This window comes from Teleopsis dalmanni, chromosome 1 (genome assembly GCF_002237135.1).
Source record: "Teleopsis dalmanni isolate 2A chromosome 1, ASM223713v2, whole genome shotgun sequence".
Lineage (NCBI taxonomy): Eukaryota > Metazoa > Arthropoda > Insecta > Diptera > Diopsidae > Teleopsis > Teleopsis dalmanni.
Genome location: NC_051846.1, coordinates 46,207,908 through 46,225,742, shown reverse-complemented (window position 1 = coordinate 46,225,742; position 17,835 = coordinate 46,207,908). Strand labels below are relative to the sequence as shown.

The following is a 17,835-nucleotide window of genomic DNA, read 5'->3' as shown; positions in this document are numbered from 1 at the left end:
AATAATAATTTTTTATTTTGAATGCTGTTGAATATATTAAAATATTATTGAATAATTAATATCTATAGCAGAAAATTGAAAGAAAAAAATTAAACTGAATGTATCTTTAATTAAGCAGAAATCTTAATATTTTAAGAACGCAAGGTATATAGTTGTGTCTGGATTTAGAAATGCATAAGTATATACATTATCGCTATTTATTTGTTTATACTAATAAATTTTGTACTTTGTATAATACATTCATTAAGCAAATAGTTGTTATGCGATGTAATAACACAAAGATATTAGTTAGTGAAATTATTAAGAAAGAGTTAGTAAATTAAATTAATTTTCATTATTATTATTATTGAGTAAGGGATCGTGCACTGCGACCTGAAAGATCTGAGAGATTGTGCCCCTTTGTCGGGTTAGAGTATTTCTCCAAGTCCGATTTCTTTAATGAAAGACAGTATGGATCCTATCTTCCCCAGTCTTGAATCCTTATGATCCATGAAATATCCTCCTAGGTGTTTCTTTCGTTTATGCATCAGTGCCGGGCACTCCCCAAGCACATGGTATGCCGTTTCTCTCTCTTCCCTACAGTATCTGCGTCTGAGTTGGATTGAATTCCTAACTTCGATAGGTAATTATTCAATCTGCAGTGACCGGTCAGTAATCCCGTAATAATTCATATGTTAGTTTTTGATTGTACTATGCAATCTTTAAAGCGTTTTAGGTTGTAAGTCCCTAAAAGCATTTTAGATTGTGAGAGTCTTGGTAGCATTTCCCAATAGAGTTCTCTCTCTTTTTTCTCTGCGTCATTCATAATAATGGATAGAGCTCCTTTGCCTAGACCACAGAATGGTTCTGGACCTATCATTCTTGATGTCGCGCCTCTTCTTGCAAGTTTGTCTGCCATTTCATTACCTTAAATACCAGTATGTCCCGGAATCCATAAAAGGTGCACCTGATTGATCCCACCGAGTGTGTTCAGCTTGTCAATACATTCCCATACCAGTTTGGATGTTACCTGGTAAGATATGAGTGCCATTATAGCTGCCTGGCTGTCAGTCAGTATTGCAATTTTACGGTTCCGGTAGTTACGTTCAAGATTGAAACTGGCGCATCTATCTATCGCGTATATTTCCGCTTGAAAGATGGTTGTATTGTTTCCTAATGCTTCCCAGTATTTTTTGCCTTGTCCATAAACACCAGCTCCAGCTCCCTCATTGGTGAGAGAGCCGTCTGTATACTATGTTATCGTGGTTTCTTTTATTTTTGGGATGTTAGACAAACCTTCCCAGTTCTTTTTGTTGCCAAGTTCAGTTTTGAAGTTTTTTGTAAAGTTATGCTTTACAATCATCCTGTCCATTGGCATTCCAATTTCTGGGATTTGTGCAGCCAAAGTATCAAGTTTTTTGCTGTTGGTTTCAAGACCAGTCACCTTGTTTGTAGTTACTCTTAGAGCAGCCCTCTTCACCTGTGCTTGCACATAGATATGAAGAGGAGTGAGTTTCAGGAGTACTTCAATTGATGACGTGGGACATGTTCTCATTGCTCCTGTTATGCTTACACATGCAAGTCGTTGTACCTTGTTGAGTGTGTTGATAACGCTTTGTTGATTTGTGCAGTTCTGCCAGACTATTGATCCGTAGGTGATCATTGGTCTGATTACTGCTGTGTATATCCATCGCAGTCACTTTGGTGTACATCCCCAATTCTTACCTGCGATGGATCTACATGTCATAAATTAATTTCCATACTGTGCTATTTAATAAGAATGCTTGTTTTGATTCTACACAGATTCACTAAGAGCGCTTTTGATTATTAAACAAATGAAAGCTGGACTCCTATTAACTATCTTTTGTGTTTATAAAACAATTTATTGGAGGGGGGCAGCTAAAAACTTTGACAAATATACTATGCAGAGTGGGGATATACCTCACTAAAAATTATATTAAAAAAAAAAATTAACATTACCATTATTCCTACTATTTTCATTAGTATTATTGCTCAGATAGTTTGCCATAAGCCATTATTATCTAATCTAAAATTAATTACAATTACTAAAATTATTTACATAATATGACAATATGAGATTTTTTACGTTGAGCTGTGAATTATAGGCAACTAATATAAATATTTTAATAATTATTGCATCTTCACTATTTTTATTGCATTTGGAAGCAGGTTATTTAATCAAATTCATTAGTAATTAATACTTTTTCTATAAATACAATTTTAAAAAGATTCGTTTCATCAGTTTGTGTTTAATCTTAAGTGGGACAAGATGAGACTTTTGCTATGCGCAACAATTTTGATAGCTTTTTTAGCAACAAGCATTCATGCAGCTGCCTCTGTTGGAAAATTTTCTGATCCAAGTTAGTTATTTAATATTGTTTATTATTTTAAACCAAATTTAAGTTTAAATATGTATATTTATCAACGTAGAACATCCCGGTAAATGTGTAATCGATGGCAATGTAATGTCACCCGGTGAAAAATTGCAACCTCCTGGTACCTGTGCTGAATTGGCGTGCCACGATGAAGAAGGAAATGGAAGCATTACCGGTTGTGGTGTAATAGGTGCACCACCAAATTGTCGGGTAGCTGATTTTGATACAAGTAAACCACATCCAAGTTGTTGTCAAAGAGACATAATATGTGATTGAAAAACCATGAAACTCAAGTCGAATGTAAATAAAGAAATGTATATAAGACCCCTATGTGGGAATATATAGAATATTATGAATTAATTGTGTTAAGATATATCAAATATCTTTATAAATATTTTAAATTGATTTCAAGTGAATAAAATTGTTCATTATGCATAAAAGTAGCGAGAGATTTATCTCTGTTTCTCAATAAAAATGTCAAAAAGGTTATCGAATATAAACATTCTTCTAAATAAAATATTATAATACATACACATAATTACTTACATACCATTTGTAAATGAAAAATTATTTATTTTATTTATTTACATTTATAATGTAAATACAAAATCGAAAAATTAGTTTAAAAAATTGAAACTTCAAGTACGGAAAATAAAAATTATAGTCGAAAAACAGTCAATATGCATAAAAAAATATATTTGGAAATTAAATGATAAAAGTCAAATCATTAAAAGTCATTAATCAAACAGTAATAGTCTTGACAGTTAAATTGTACGAAATATTAATAAAAAAAGGGAATGGACACGGAAATTGCTTTATGAGCACAACCATATCGGTAAATACTTTTCTAATTCCTTTGACTTAAAATACACGTATTAATGAATGTCTACCTTCATTCTTCCATCAGTACCTTTACTTGACCATACAACCGTCCTGACATTTTTCACAATAGCACTATTCTTTAAGATTTGATCTCTGGTATGAAATATAAACCCGACAATAACACCCAGTCAAGTTTGGTGAAGTGCATACAGTTTGTTCTATCATTGCCTTTTTCAAACGCTGTTTTCGTGATCCCTGTTGTAAAGCCTACACATAATAATTTCCCTGTTATTTTCACAATTTTTCCATCTTCTTCATCAATTTAACTTTTACCTTAGCTTGAACTGATTTAGATTCCTAATTCTTTAGTATATTAACTCCTACCTTTATCTTTGATGACTCGTATAAGGTTTTCAACATTGTTAACCTCATGGTTTAATAGCTAGAATCTTCATTACTTATTCCGGAGAAGGTGTTGTAGTAGGTTATGGTTTCAAATGATAGCGTTGATGCTTTCCACCTATCGGAGAGCGAGTATACTCAGAAACTATTCAATCGATTCCAATGTAATTTTTATTTTTTTCGGTTATTGGGTGAGAGAATAAAATGATGCGATATCCTTGCATCCTGTAGGTGATAATCGTATTGTAAAAAAAGATAAAAATTCCTTTTAGTGGTGAAATTGGATTATTTTGAAATCTTTTAAAACAAAACAGAGTAATGATAATAAGAAATGTTAGTATATTGTTATTCATAGAAAATAAAATTAGAATCGCTTAGAAAAAATGCATTGATATCAATAAAATAGTTAAAAACTGAGTGAATTCGACAAGTACAAATAGATAAAAAAAAATATAATGTATGTTATGAAAGAAGTCGTGATTAAGCAGTAAATTCTCTCATGACAAGTAGAGGTATGACAAAAAACAAGAATAATAAAATAGAACACTACGCCATTTGGTCTCATACAGGAATTCTTAATTAATTTATTTTATAAATAATTAAGCGAATTCAAAACCGGTCCCTCTGTGGTAGACTCTATATATTTATATAGGTACAGAAACCATACATATATAATTTCGAGAAAAAAAGTTTAAATTACTAAATAATGTTACTATAAAGTCAGTGTTATGGCACAAACACCCATAAAGAGTCATAACAATACATATTATTCGTCTCTTCGTATTGTACTAGAACTATTTAACTATTTCATAGAATCTCTATTATCTTCTCACTGTATTACATGCTTATTTAAAAGCCTAAAACTTTAATTTTTTATTAGATTTGAAAAATGTGTCAAATCTATTTTTCATTAGTAATTGTCTGAACAGAATGGTGGAGCTGAACCTAAGACCTGTGACTGAAGGTGAAGCTGAAGCCAAAGCTTCCATTTTATACAAGTTCTATCCGTTTGTGGTGCTGATTTTGTTTAACATCAAGGATATCACGTTGACTACTGTTTAAGTTAATAATATGTTAAAATAAATAAATAGAAATAATATTAATAATAAATAATATATTCCGTCCGTTCATAAAATATTTAGAAATCAATCTCAAAGGGATTTCAAAATTTCTTGGTGATATTTGAAAAATAAATTCATTATGTACTTCAGCGTTTAATATATTAACGTTGTTGAAAAATATTCTTGAGCAGTATGTATTATAATTTGTAAAAAATAAGTTCACATATATAAAGTTTAGCGAATTTATGAGTATTAGTTCTTTATTAAACAATCGAAATTATTTTTTTTTTAATTTTTTCAAAATTAATGTCAAGTTTCAGAAAAACCAGAAAATCGTGAAAATCAGAGAACGCTTTTACTATGTGAAGTGACTATATTTAATGTCTATTACAATAAAGTATTTCATATCAAATATATATACTAAATGCAAAAAATTCAAACTTAATAATGTAATTATAGCATTTAAAAATTAATAGTGTAAAATATACTTTTTAGACGCTAATTTGTTACTACACAATAAATGCTGATAAATTTAAACTTATATACTTTTTATACATGAATGCACATAATTGTTTTCCATTTGCAAATAACGATTTTTATTGACACAATGTCTGTCTTTTTAAAGAAAATGTAAAAGTGAATAGGCTCTACACCATCATGATTCAATTAACGCTATGTTTGCTGTTAGTAATTCTTATATAGGTTCTGGTGTTTTCTGTTCGATTTCTTCACAAGTAAATTTTTTGTTCATAATCATATATAAAGGTTTGGTTAGTTAAACTTTTTCATTTAAGCTTATGACTTACTCAAAAAAATATCTTGTCTATAATTTTGAAACATAAATTAGTAATTTATTTTCATTCTTTAATTGCCTTAATAACTGTTACATATAGCAGATTTAATTAATATAAGTATATATATTTAAAATTTATAAAAATAGAATATTTGTAACTAAAATATTTATTAATAAAAAAAACTATAAACTCTTTACTTGTACTACCCATTTTACACATTTTATTAGTGACTTCACAGCAGTTACCAAACTCACATTGCGTTTTATTTTGCTCTGCTCAAAAATAAAACGCCTTGCTTGCAACTTAAGTTTGGTTTGAAAAAATAAGTTGCGCATAAAGCGTTTTAATTTTACCTTCGGAACATAATGTTATTTTTAGTTGTTCGTTTTTAAGACAAGAATAATAATTATTTTTGTTATTTAATAATTATGTATTATATATATATACATGCATCATATAAGGTATGAATGTTGTTAGAATGGTAACTACATACTTAAAAATGAATTAAAATAACTTTTTGTTATTGCTATTTTTCTTGAATATTTTTGAAATTATTATTATTTTCAGTTCTTATAAATAAGCATTTTTGGCAACCACCTCAGAACTAGTTTGAATTCAATAGAGACTTTGCCAAAAAGCTGTACCTTATTTAGTATCCTTTTTCGAAATTAAGGCAATGCTTATACCTTGTAAAAGCAAATAATTCTTAAGTCGAGAAAAATGAGATGCTCTAAATTTTGTCTTTGTTTTCACAAATTCTAGGGGGATTCTAAATTTAGGTAGTACAAGTCTTATATATATCATATTGTCAAAGTGTTTCTGGTGTTAATAATATGATATAATATATGTATATCATATGTATATCACATATATATATGTATAGTTCGTGCTTTTGTTTAATATTCTGTAGTCGATTATAGAAGAATGAAGCAAAACACACGGTAATTTATTACACTAAATAAATATGTTATGTGTCATAATACTTATATATAACACGTAACTAATCAATTTTTTCACTTAATTATATGTGATTTTATTTGTTAAATGTACTTAGACGATTGCCAACTAGAAAATTATATTGACTTTTGAGGTTTTTGTAATAATAGATCTCCTCATATTTTTAAAATAATTGTTTTATTCGTAACACTTGACAACTCTTTTGTTAATTATTTTACGTTACATATAAAAGAAATTTTTATAAGAAACTTTTTACTATGTAAGTTTTTCTTAAGTCAACCACAATAGAGAAATATGCATTTTCTCCAAATTTGCTTACTGTTCTTAGTAGGTGCAATTACATCAACGAATAGTTTATATTCACGACAATCACATCGGTATTCAGACATTAATTTTAGTTTTCGAAAAACCAGCCGCGACCTGTTATCCGATCCATCTATGTCACCAAATGGATTAGGAGGAGGAATAGGAGGTAAGATATTTTAAATGCAATTAATTTGTATGCTTAGCATACTAAGTAAATTCACGAGTTATTGCTCAAGTCGGTAAGTCTTCCTTTCGAACGTACTTAGAGCTACAGCTTCTCATATAATTACCTCTAAAGTAATAATTATTATAAAACTAAAAAGTGAAGTATTAATAGAAATTAAGATTAAGTTAAGAGAAACCATTCAAAATAAATATTAACTATTATTGTATCTGTTTCTTTGCTTTAATAGTACGCAGGATATTTTTAACAAAAATTTTGAAATCCGCAAAAAAATTAAACAATTTTTAATTTACTTTAGATGTTGGCCCCAAATGTAACTATGAAAACATGGAGCTAAATATCGGGGAAAAATATCAGCCTCCAAATAGTTGCCTGGAAATAAGTTGTGCACCGGGAGGAGTTACCAGATATGGAAAGTAAGTTTTCTCTTATCGCAGTAAAAATTATATTTTTTTATAGAAATAGATATATATTTAAAATTTTACATCACTACATTTTTTATTTCGTTTTTATTAAATTTTTAGTTGTGAACCGATTAATGTGCCTAGCAATTGCAAAATGGGGTTGATGGATTTAAGTAGACCTTTTCCATATTGTTGCGTGAGAGAATTGATTTGCTTGAAATAAATAAAATCAAATTAAAAAAAAAATATATATATGGAGACAATTATTATGTATTTAGGACTTTTTTATAATTATTATTTAAACACTATAAGAATTATTAAAATATATTCAAAGCCATTTTAAAGAGAAAACATATCATATTAGTTATAAAAAACTACAATTAGTTAAATAAAACTAATGAAATTATTGACCTTATTTAGTTGTTTAAGGATAAAAGAAGACAAACTTAAGTAAGGAAGACAAACTTAATTTATATGAACTCAAAAAGGTTCTTCTAATTTCAAATAATATGTTATTAATCAAACTTTTAATTTAAAAGGTTTAAATAATAATATTTGCATTTATTCAGTAGAGAAGCGTAGTAAGTTATACCGACAATTTTAATTTTTATAATTAAGCTGCTATAGAGAAGATTAATGAACTTGATAAATATAAGTTCATAAACATATCAAGTATATCTACATATATATGTACATTTCATAGAGAAAAAATTTTATAAGTTTATATGAAGTTTAGCAGAATGTTTAAGAATATTTAGCAGAATATTTGGAAATATCATTTGTAGAGAAAGAATAGTGAAACATTATCTCGTCAAGGTGAGAAATTAAATTTCTTAATAATCCAAAATATACTACAATGTGTAAATACAGAAAATGGAAGATATAAATATTTTTTTTTAAGTAATAAATAATAAATTTGTATTTTTACTATTAAATAGTATATTGCGATCCTACATGATCAGTTCATTATTTATCTAGAGAATATTGGTCGGTTTCAATGTGGTTTCAAATCGAGAGCTTACACAATCAAACAATGGTTTTAAGCGCCAAAAATATTAACGTGAATGAGGTGAATACAATATAAACTTATAATATAATAAGCTTGACTTACCAAAAAACCTAATAAGCTTTGTTAATCTGACAATCGCAAACAATCGATATAAAATAAAAATTTAAGGATAAGCTTGAAAATCATTTACAAAGATCAAAAACCTGATAAAGTTTCACTTATTCTTTAATCTAACATTTTATATATGCTATTCTTAAAGACATAAATCATGAAGGCAATATATTTCATAAGTGCTAACATGGGTATCTGTTCTTGCTTTCTTCTCTAGTTCTGAAAATTAATAACTCCATCAAAGAGGAAAGATTTCATATTAAAATATACTATATTTTAATGGGCAAGACATCTAAAAGGTGTTATAGAAAGTTTTCTGTAAAGTATTTAGCCTATTGCCAAACATGTTAATGGATATTATTTGACCTATCTTAAGATCCATATTATATAGTATCCAACTGTGGTCACAGAATGAGTTTTCACTGGACACACTCCAATTTTTGTTTCTAACCATATCTTTATGAGATATTATGATGATATTTACCAATTCCGTCCGACTTTGGTAGTTGTTGGTGCTTGAGAAATTGAAAGTTGGGTGAGAAAAATGTTTAAATATTTATTGGATACAGTACAAATTCCATGCATGCCTTGTATATGTTTAAAGGTTTTAAGCTCTCCAAGAAAGAGTTTTTATTTCATAACGAATAATAGCTATTTTCATTTTGACAAGCCACATACCATCAAGTAGTTTATTTGTGTTATTGATAATGTCTTTCTAGTTCTCTTTCAAATTTGCACAATAGAGAATATTCATTTTAGCATACCGTATGTCAAACCATAATTCAACCTTTTACAGCGGGCTGTAATGAGAAGAGAGCGGAAACTCTGCTTTAACGATGGACCTATCAGCCATCCGAATAGCAAGATTATGTGGATGCAAGCATTTAATGACTTGGTTACCATCGAATTCTATATTCATTGTCCATATGTGCGGCTTCGGACTGTGAGAAATTTCTTTGGCTAGGATAATGTTGAGCGACAAGCTACTACTGTGTCCTGAATTTTGGCAACGATGATGTTAAGAAATTTCTCAAAATTTTGGTTATCACATTTGATGACGCTATAATAGTGGACAATTTTCATTCACTAGCGCTATATGTAGATGGTGATCGAAAGCCACTTCGTGGTTTAATTTTTTTTATATTATTAAACGGTTACAAGCCGCTCTGTTTCTATCTGCCACTATGCTCTTCTATGACACTATAGCAGGTTCTTCTTGAGATCTATGTCGTTTAGATGCCGTGATATTCTGCTTGAGATTTCCGTAGTTAATTTTTCTTTGTATTATAAAAGAAGTAAAACTATTTGGAAAAACATTCCGACTGAATCGCCTTAACAAAGGTTCAGACTGTATAAACGTTAATGAGCAGCTAAAGATGCTAACTAAATGGCAATAATTTAGAAAAATATTGGCTCTTATATACTTGGAAGAAGGTATATACCGTAAAAACAGAAAAATTTATTTTATAAAAGTCACATCTGTGTACAAACAAATTTAAAACTATTTATAATACATTTATATCACATTAACCCAATTTTGTTGAGAAAATAACAACTAAGAGAAGTTAAGAACAAATCATATTCAAATAATTAAAATAATTATTAAGAAATCAACAAACACAAAAGAATTAATTAACTACATTTCACAAAGTATTATATACAATATAAACAATTATATCAATAATACAGAGATGAGAAATTTTATGATGGGAGAATTATAAATAAAATTTAATCGGTTGCTTGCTTAAATAAATAGGTGGGTTCACTTCTCAACACATATTCTTAAATCATATGTTTAGCAAAGTTTAACTATTAAAACAGGTTTATCTACATTTATTAAACAAATAAAATAAAAAAAAATATTATTGTTGATTATTGAAATAATAAAATATTTATTGTTTAGTTAGAACTACTGTCATCGAAAAAGCAAAAAAAACCGGCAACGCGTCAGTGCTATTTTGCATTTTTTTAACAATAAAAAACTTAAAATATAGACGTTCACTTTCGTAAAAAAATATATTTGTGATAAATTTAAAAGCCGAGTAAAACATTTCATAATCGATTTAAAATTTAGTATAAAAGAAGTGTTCAACGAAATCATTTCAGTAGATTGAAATTCGTTCGATTATAACAGAAACATGAAATTTTATATTTTCGCTTTGGTTTTAGTGGTTCTTGCTGCAGCAACAGCAAATGCAGCCCAGGCTAAATTGAAACTAGATGATCCAGGTTCTTGAAATAGGATAACAATAATAATAATTATTCAAATCTATCATCGTTGTAATTTTTTACAGACCATTCTGATAAATGTGTGCATAATGGTAAAGTACTTGCGCCTGGTGAAAGCTATCAACCATCGGGGTCCTGTAGTAAAGTAAGTTGTGATAGTAAACAAGGATACGGCACCATCGTAACGTAAGTACAAATAAAAATAAATAAATTTATGTTATTTGAATTTTGTTTTTATAAAAATTTTTATTTATTAGTTGCGGTCTAATTGCTCCACCACCAAATTGTAAACTAGGCGCTGAAGATTTGAGTAAACCATATCCTGATTGTTGCAAAAGAGACTTCGTTTGTTAATAGGACAAAGTGAATAATGTAGACAATAATTGAAATGATTATTTAGAAAATATATTTTAAATAATACATAAAGTTAAATTTTCGTTTTTATTTTTTACTAAACGAATTTGTTGATAAATGCAATTTGTTGATAAATAAGTAATAAATATTTAAATTTAGTATGAGTTATAGTAACTACAAAAATAATAGTCGTCTTTGTACTAATTTTGTGAAAAAACACTAACATTGTTTATGTTAAGAATGATGATGATGATAATTGTATATGTTTCTGCGAAGAGAGTGTTGACCCTTTGAAGTCAAATCAAAGGGCTTCAAATCTGATCAAATTTGATCGCAATAGTTTAATGAGCATCGTTGGCATTGCAATAATGCCTCTATAATGAGGTTGACTCAAGAAAGCATTGCAGAGAAGATGCTTAATTGTCTGTACGTTTTTCCCATCATAAATGCTCGAAGATATTAGTTTAAATTTAAAATTCAGAGGATTTTTATATTAAACTTTAGGTTCCTCGGGGAGGTATGCAAATCTGACGTCAATTATTGCTTAGTCTGATGAAGTGATAAACATTAATCCAGTCAAGGCGTAAAGAAGGGTTTTGAAGATACCTCGAGTTAATAAAGAGTAAAAGTGCTCAAGTGCACTGGCTCAAATAGCTTCAACATAAAACACTTAACCTTTATAGTTTTAAAATAAAACTTGTGGGCTTTGTTATTAAGTTACGCAGTTTATTTTTTACGATTTAAACTTTAAAGTTTAAACATTCAATTCTGAGCGTTTCATTTATTATATAGTACGGATGATCAACTTTAGTGGGTTTTGGAAAGCCAACCTCAGAGTTTAAAAATATTGAATCTTAAAAAAGTTTTGAGGGTTAAGAATTTAAACTAAAATTTTGGACCGTGCACCTCGTAGCAAAGTTATTAAAGGAAATTCTCTTTATAGCAGCATAACAGCCAACTAAATAGTGCTCCCTCATCCACCCAATAAGTTGGTTTAGACAATTAATCTTTCTACCGTCCACTTCCAGTCATATTATCTATGATTGTTTGCAGATTCTATACATTATTTAGATAGTACGTACTACAGCATTTACATTCATGTTTTGAGCAATTGTTTTCCAAAAAGACTGTCTTTAAGACAATGTCTTTTGCAATTTCGACTTTGTAACTGGGAGCCTAGGAACGTACACTCCAATTCTGCTATGAATGTTTAAATATAAAGTGCTCACCAATACCATTCCATTATATACCCGAACTTCTGAGAGAAACTATCTTCACACTGCAAATTCTGCACTAACACAATACTTTGATTACTATTTTCATTTAAGAACTAAGGCCGTATGCGAATTCGAGTAATTTACCACCATTAAGGGAAATAGTAAAATAAAAATTTCGTTGAAATTTAATAAAAATTAGGTAAATTGGGTATTACCATTGTGGAAATTTGATAAGATGTTTACTAAATAAATAAATAAATTTGAAAACTTTTAACCAGAAATAATAAGTGCAATAAATAAATATATATTTACATATGTGCAGTGCAAAAAATCACTAAGAAATTTCAAGTTACCTTACCGTAATTTAGTCGATCTTTCAAACGGTCTAAATATTTTTTTTTTTATTATTTGAAACACAATACTACAATAATATAAATACATGATTTATTTGACTATGACTAGTTTAAGTACAAAGAATTATCAAGCAGTTTTGTTATATATCAGAATACGTTTTAGAATTGTCAAGTTGTCAAAGACTTATTGCTAATAGAGTAGTAATCTAAATTATTATTAGACTACTAATTCGGGAGTAGATCTGAAGGCTTAGTTCGTTTAAGTGTTCTCAGCAGGCCACATGTATTAGACAGATGGTTGGTGTAATCGTTTTTGGTGCTTTACCGCGATCTTTTTAATTACTGCAGCCACAGATTCAATATTCAAATCCCGATGGAGATCAGTATTCCTAATGAACCACGGAGCGTTGACTAAATTTCTTAAAACTTTGCTCTGAAAGTTTCGAATGATTTAAGTAGATCCCCATGACTGGATTCCATACGTCCACACCGGAGCTAAGACTTGCTTGTATATCAATAATTTGTTGTTTAGAGAGACGGGTGATTTTTTCCCAAGAAGCCAATATAAATTTTTGTATTTATATTCTAGTTCAACTCGTTTAAACGGTTTAAATACAAAATTATGTAAAAATATATTTGCTTGATTATTAAACATCTTCATGAATTTTAGGCCTGACTTGAGGTCTAGTATACACATATAGATATATCAATATTTTTTTATTTGCATTCGTTCATTGTGTATTATCAGCAGATTATCAATCAAACATTTTCAGTTAAAGAATTAGTTATGCAAATAAAATATTTCTACCAACAATTTAAGTAACAGAGTAAATATTTTATATAAATATTATCTTTAGTTACACAGCGTATCTCAGTATATCACAACCAGAACATATGACAGTAAATACGCGTAATCAATGTAAGAATCTATTAAAAAATATTGTAAAACATTTTTGCAATAAAATACCGAAATCGTAAAATAAAGAAACTCACATCAATCACATGCAGTGATTATGAAGTAAACCTTTGAAATTGATTGCCCCCATGGATTCACACATATTTCAGCTGAAAGAACGTTGCAAGAGTATTTCAAAGCACTAGGTGCTAGGTTCATACTGGTACAAAGAGACAACACAGCTATATTTTTGGGTATTTTATTGTTTTTTTCCTCCCCACACAGAATTATATACGTTTGCTTTGTGGATAAACGAATGAAATGTTTACCCATATCAGGATTATATTGTTTTTGACGTTTGCCAATAAGTAAGCCAATGACTAAATATACATGTATTTTTCTATGAAGACCGAAAATTTTATGTTTGTACAATAATAACTGCACTATATATATGGGTGTGTGTGTACAACGAAGGACCAGAAGATATTCGACATTATATACAGACGTTATTGACTGTTTGTATGGAGAATTTTTGAAGCAAATATGTGACGCATCGTGTAAAGGACTTAAGCAAATAATGTTAATCACTGAAACAGTGCAAAACAACAAAGTAAACAAAATTTTGGTTTTTTTATTTTCATTCCTTTATGCCTGCGTTTCCCGAATTTGTCTAATGACACCCTAACACAATTGCAGAGACAGCAGCAGCAGCAATTGCAGGATAATGAAGTGTGCAAGGCCAAAGTGAAGGACAATGAACGAAATGAATTTTAATGTGATTTCAATATTCTATGAAATTTCATGCCGTCTTTTGTTGAGTTTTACGCTTATAAATAATATAAAAACAAACAAAATTTTAAATAATGATAATAATAAAAGATATGAATTAATTAATAAATTTTTTAATATCGTGAAATTTCAGTTAAATTTAATTTTCTATGCTCAATTAATATAATAATTTAAAAATGGAATTTATTTAATACTACCAAAATGCGATGGGAGATTATTTGATATCATTTAATTGTTTAATAATTAATTAATTATTAAATATATTGGGTACATTAAAAATAATAATAATTTTAATGAAATTAAGTTCACATAAAATTAGTATACTGAAGAAATTTATTCCCAATAATTATGGATTCCGTTGAAAAATATATCAAATTTGGATAAATTTATATTAGGTGATAAAGGTAAAAGACAAAAGGTAGGTAAAATACATTTTAAAAAATGTATTTTTTTATTAAACATTAATTTCAATGAAGTATATATTGGTCATTATGATTTATTATGATCTCTTGTTATTTTTCGAGTAGCTTTATAAATATGTGAAGCATCTAAAGAGTTTCATCGATGTGGAACTTCAATGTCTTATTGGCATAAAACTTGGAAAAGTGATTGTCAGTGGTACTTCGCTTTGTCAATTTTTTATCATTAAGAGATTTTTGTAGAAATCGACAAAAATTATAGTCAAATAATGCAAGATTTTAATGCATCAAAACTTCCCAACCAAATACCGTCAATTTGTTTTAAGACATCAAAGATGGATGCGGCATAGCATTATCATGATGGAGCATAACTTTTTTGCCTTTCTTTACTCCTAACTTCTTTGTTTAATTCAAGCGTTGAAGTTGTGAGCACTTGGAGAACCGAGTTAATCGTTACACCTAGCAAGAGCGGCTCGTAATAGATGAATCCCTTTCAATCCTACCGAAGATTTAACATTATCTACTTTGTTCTTGATTCAGGTTTTAGATTCATTGTGAAGGGTAAGCGACATTTGACAATGATCGTTTGAGTCAAACATTCTCATACTTAATCCATTTTTTATTATCCATGATGAATTTTTTGAACAGTGGTTCAATTTAGTTGTGTTACATTAGCTGATGTTAATTTGGTCAATAAAACTTCTTTAAATTATTTTATGTGGTAATAACACATGGAAAGTCTAAGTGCATCTTTGACAACGAAATTTTCGGAATGGAATCGAGCAAACCATCTTAAGATGGTCGAATCAAATCTTTTGATTTATATTGGTTGATTAGTTGGTTGCAGTAGCAGGCCGTTAGATAACTTCCATGTATCTCAATTAGCGATTTTTCGCCGTTTTGCTATCACATTTCTCGCAAGACCCTAGTATAGAAGTGTAAAGACTAAGATAAGATAATTAAATTAAGACAATTTAATTAATTAAGATAATTTAATAAGTCTTTCGTGTACATATTGACTTTTGAAAATGAAAATTCTATTTTTCCGTATACTCAGGTAGATTTGAAGGTTCGGTCTGTGTTTGGTTAAGAGAGCTTTCACTGTATAATCTTTATTAACTATTAATTATTAACTGAAATTATCTATTAAAAAAGGATAACATTACTCGTGTATATATATTATACAGTGTATATAAGCATTAACTGTAATAATTTTTATAAATAGATCAAGATTTAAAAAATATTCCGCATAAAAATTTATTTTTTAATTTTCCTTTCATATTCTTTAATAGTTTTTTGTATTTATTATTTTATTAAAATTTTCCTTCCTAAAATATCTCTTGAAAAAACTGAAAAATGGTTTCATTTACATTTTGATTACCAACACGTGACCGGTAGCACTACATTTCCTCAAACACTTTTTTGGGACTTTAAAAAAACGCAACTTATTTTGTGGTTCAAGCCTTTTCCGCACAACTGTTGCCTTAGGAGTATTTAGTACACTGATAACAGTTGCAAATATCTACTTTGAAGTGGTGTCGACACGCTCCTTTGACTTAAGGACTTTAACAGGCTGTGAAGTACGCATTATGGCTGGTCTATCTAAACTTTAAGCATGCCGCTTTATTTAACAGAGCCGTTTAGTTGCTGACACGTGCGGGTGGTTAGTGTCTGTAAGTGTTGACATGCGCCAACATTCTTTTCAATTTGTTCCGGTGTCATCTATCCTCTTGCCATGCACTGTTGCGCCTTTTGTTGTCTAATTATTTTATTATTAGGTTAGCGTCACGTGCTGGTGTTATGATATTACAAATGTTTACATTTGAAAAATTCTTTACCAAAATATGTTAACCAAAATAAATATTCGAAATCTGTTCATGTGATTTGTGCATAAGTAAATAATTATAAAATTGCTGTTATAAATTAATTATGCACATGAAACATTGAAAAATTCGATTTAAATATGACATTAAGTAATTTTGCGATAGCATAGTTTTTAAACGAACCTTAGTTGATTAAAAATTAAATCAAGTGCAGTTAATTTTTAAATGAAAAAAATTGTTTGCTGTTTTTAATTTGTATAAATAATATTAATAAATAAATAAACTATTAGTTGTGAAAAAATCAAATTATATTTATATAAAAACGGTTTCATTATTTCATTCTAAATTTAAATAAAATATAACAAATCTTATTTTAAGACTTATATTAAAAGAATTAATTTTCTTAAATCATAAAAAAAGTATTAGAGATATATAACTTTATATTTTAAATCAATATTTTTATATTATAAACTATTAAAAATTATAATTATATAATAAGAATTCGGTGGACATGAAAATATTTGCGAATATAAAACGAAATATTTACATTGTAATTTTTATTTAATAAATTAAATAATTTTAAATATAAATACAACCATGTGGAGCATATTGTGGTGAATAGTGAATCAAAGTTTTGCTGTTGCAACAGGTTTTCTAGTGGTTATCGCAAAAAACCGTTAGTTTTGGTTTATGAAGTGCTCAATAATTTCTTGTAAAAAATTAAAACTTTAGTATAAAATTGAGACATTGGAATGAAGTTTTATAAGTATATATATATTAATAAGTATTTCGCATCGCCGTTAGTAGTGTTTATTTCATTTTGTTAAAAGTTGTGCAGTAACCAATTAAAAGTGATCTGATTTTAATAAATGCAAATGCTGAAAATATTTCTCCTGCAAGTGTTAAAAAACGCATGAATATAAAATTAATGTATTGTTTATATGTATATCAATTAGATTTATGAAACATTTAAACCCTTAATTTTGAATACGCTGGTAAGTTATAAATATTTTTACAATTTTTTAAATTTTGCATCAAAAATTAATTCTTACGCCCACAAAAAAATATTATGAAAATTAATATAAATAAATTTCATAACATATGTATTTTTAAACTAAAATATATTATATTTTATAGAAAGTTTTATATTAGCATATAATAATTTGTAATAAAATTTTAATAAAACATATGGTTGTAATATTCACATTACATTTTATATATAATGTTACTATTATTACATACTTTTTATGTCAAGTGTTTTAAGAAAAAATTCTACTTGTGTCAAAAATAATTTCAGAATTACAATGAAGGAGAGATGAGCATTGTATTCA

The 17,835-nt window shown here is 28.3% G+C and overlaps 3 protein-coding genes across 3 annotated transcripts; all 3 read left to right on the top strand.

Annotated features, from left to right (window-relative positions):
* The first annotated feature begins 2,243 nt into the window (after window positions 1-2,243).
* LOC119672168 lies at window positions 2,244-2,731 on the top strand. Its single transcript, XM_038083161.1, has 2 exons — window positions 2,244-2,360; window positions 2,431-2,731. The coding sequence occupies exons 1-2, from the start codon at window positions 2,270-2,272 to the stop codon at window positions 2,649-2,651; spliced, it is 312 nt and encodes a 103-aa protein (XP_037939089.1). The 5' UTR covers window positions 2,244-2,269; the 3' UTR covers window positions 2,652-2,731.
* Window positions 2,732-6,680: 3,949 nt separating this feature from the next.
* On the top strand, window positions 6,681-7,543 carry LOC119673405. The gene is made up of 3 exons (XM_038084675.1): window positions 6,681-6,883; window positions 7,200-7,317; window positions 7,426-7,543. Exons 1-3 carry the CDS (start codon window positions 6,706-6,708, stop codon window positions 7,526-7,528), a joined length of 399 nt encoding a protein of 132 aa, XP_037940603.1. The 5' UTR covers window positions 6,681-6,705; the 3' UTR covers window positions 7,529-7,543.
* Window positions 7,544-10,490: 2,947 nt separating this feature from the next.
* LOC119670386 lies at window positions 10,491-11,086 on the top strand. Its single transcript, XM_038080633.1, has 3 exons — window positions 10,491-10,654; window positions 10,720-10,840; window positions 10,912-11,086. Exons 1-3 carry the CDS (start codon window positions 10,564-10,566, stop codon window positions 11,006-11,008), a joined length of 309 nt encoding a protein of 102 aa, XP_037936561.1. The 5' UTR covers window positions 10,491-10,563; the 3' UTR covers window positions 11,009-11,086.
* Window positions 11,087-17,835: the final 6,749 nt, after the last annotated feature.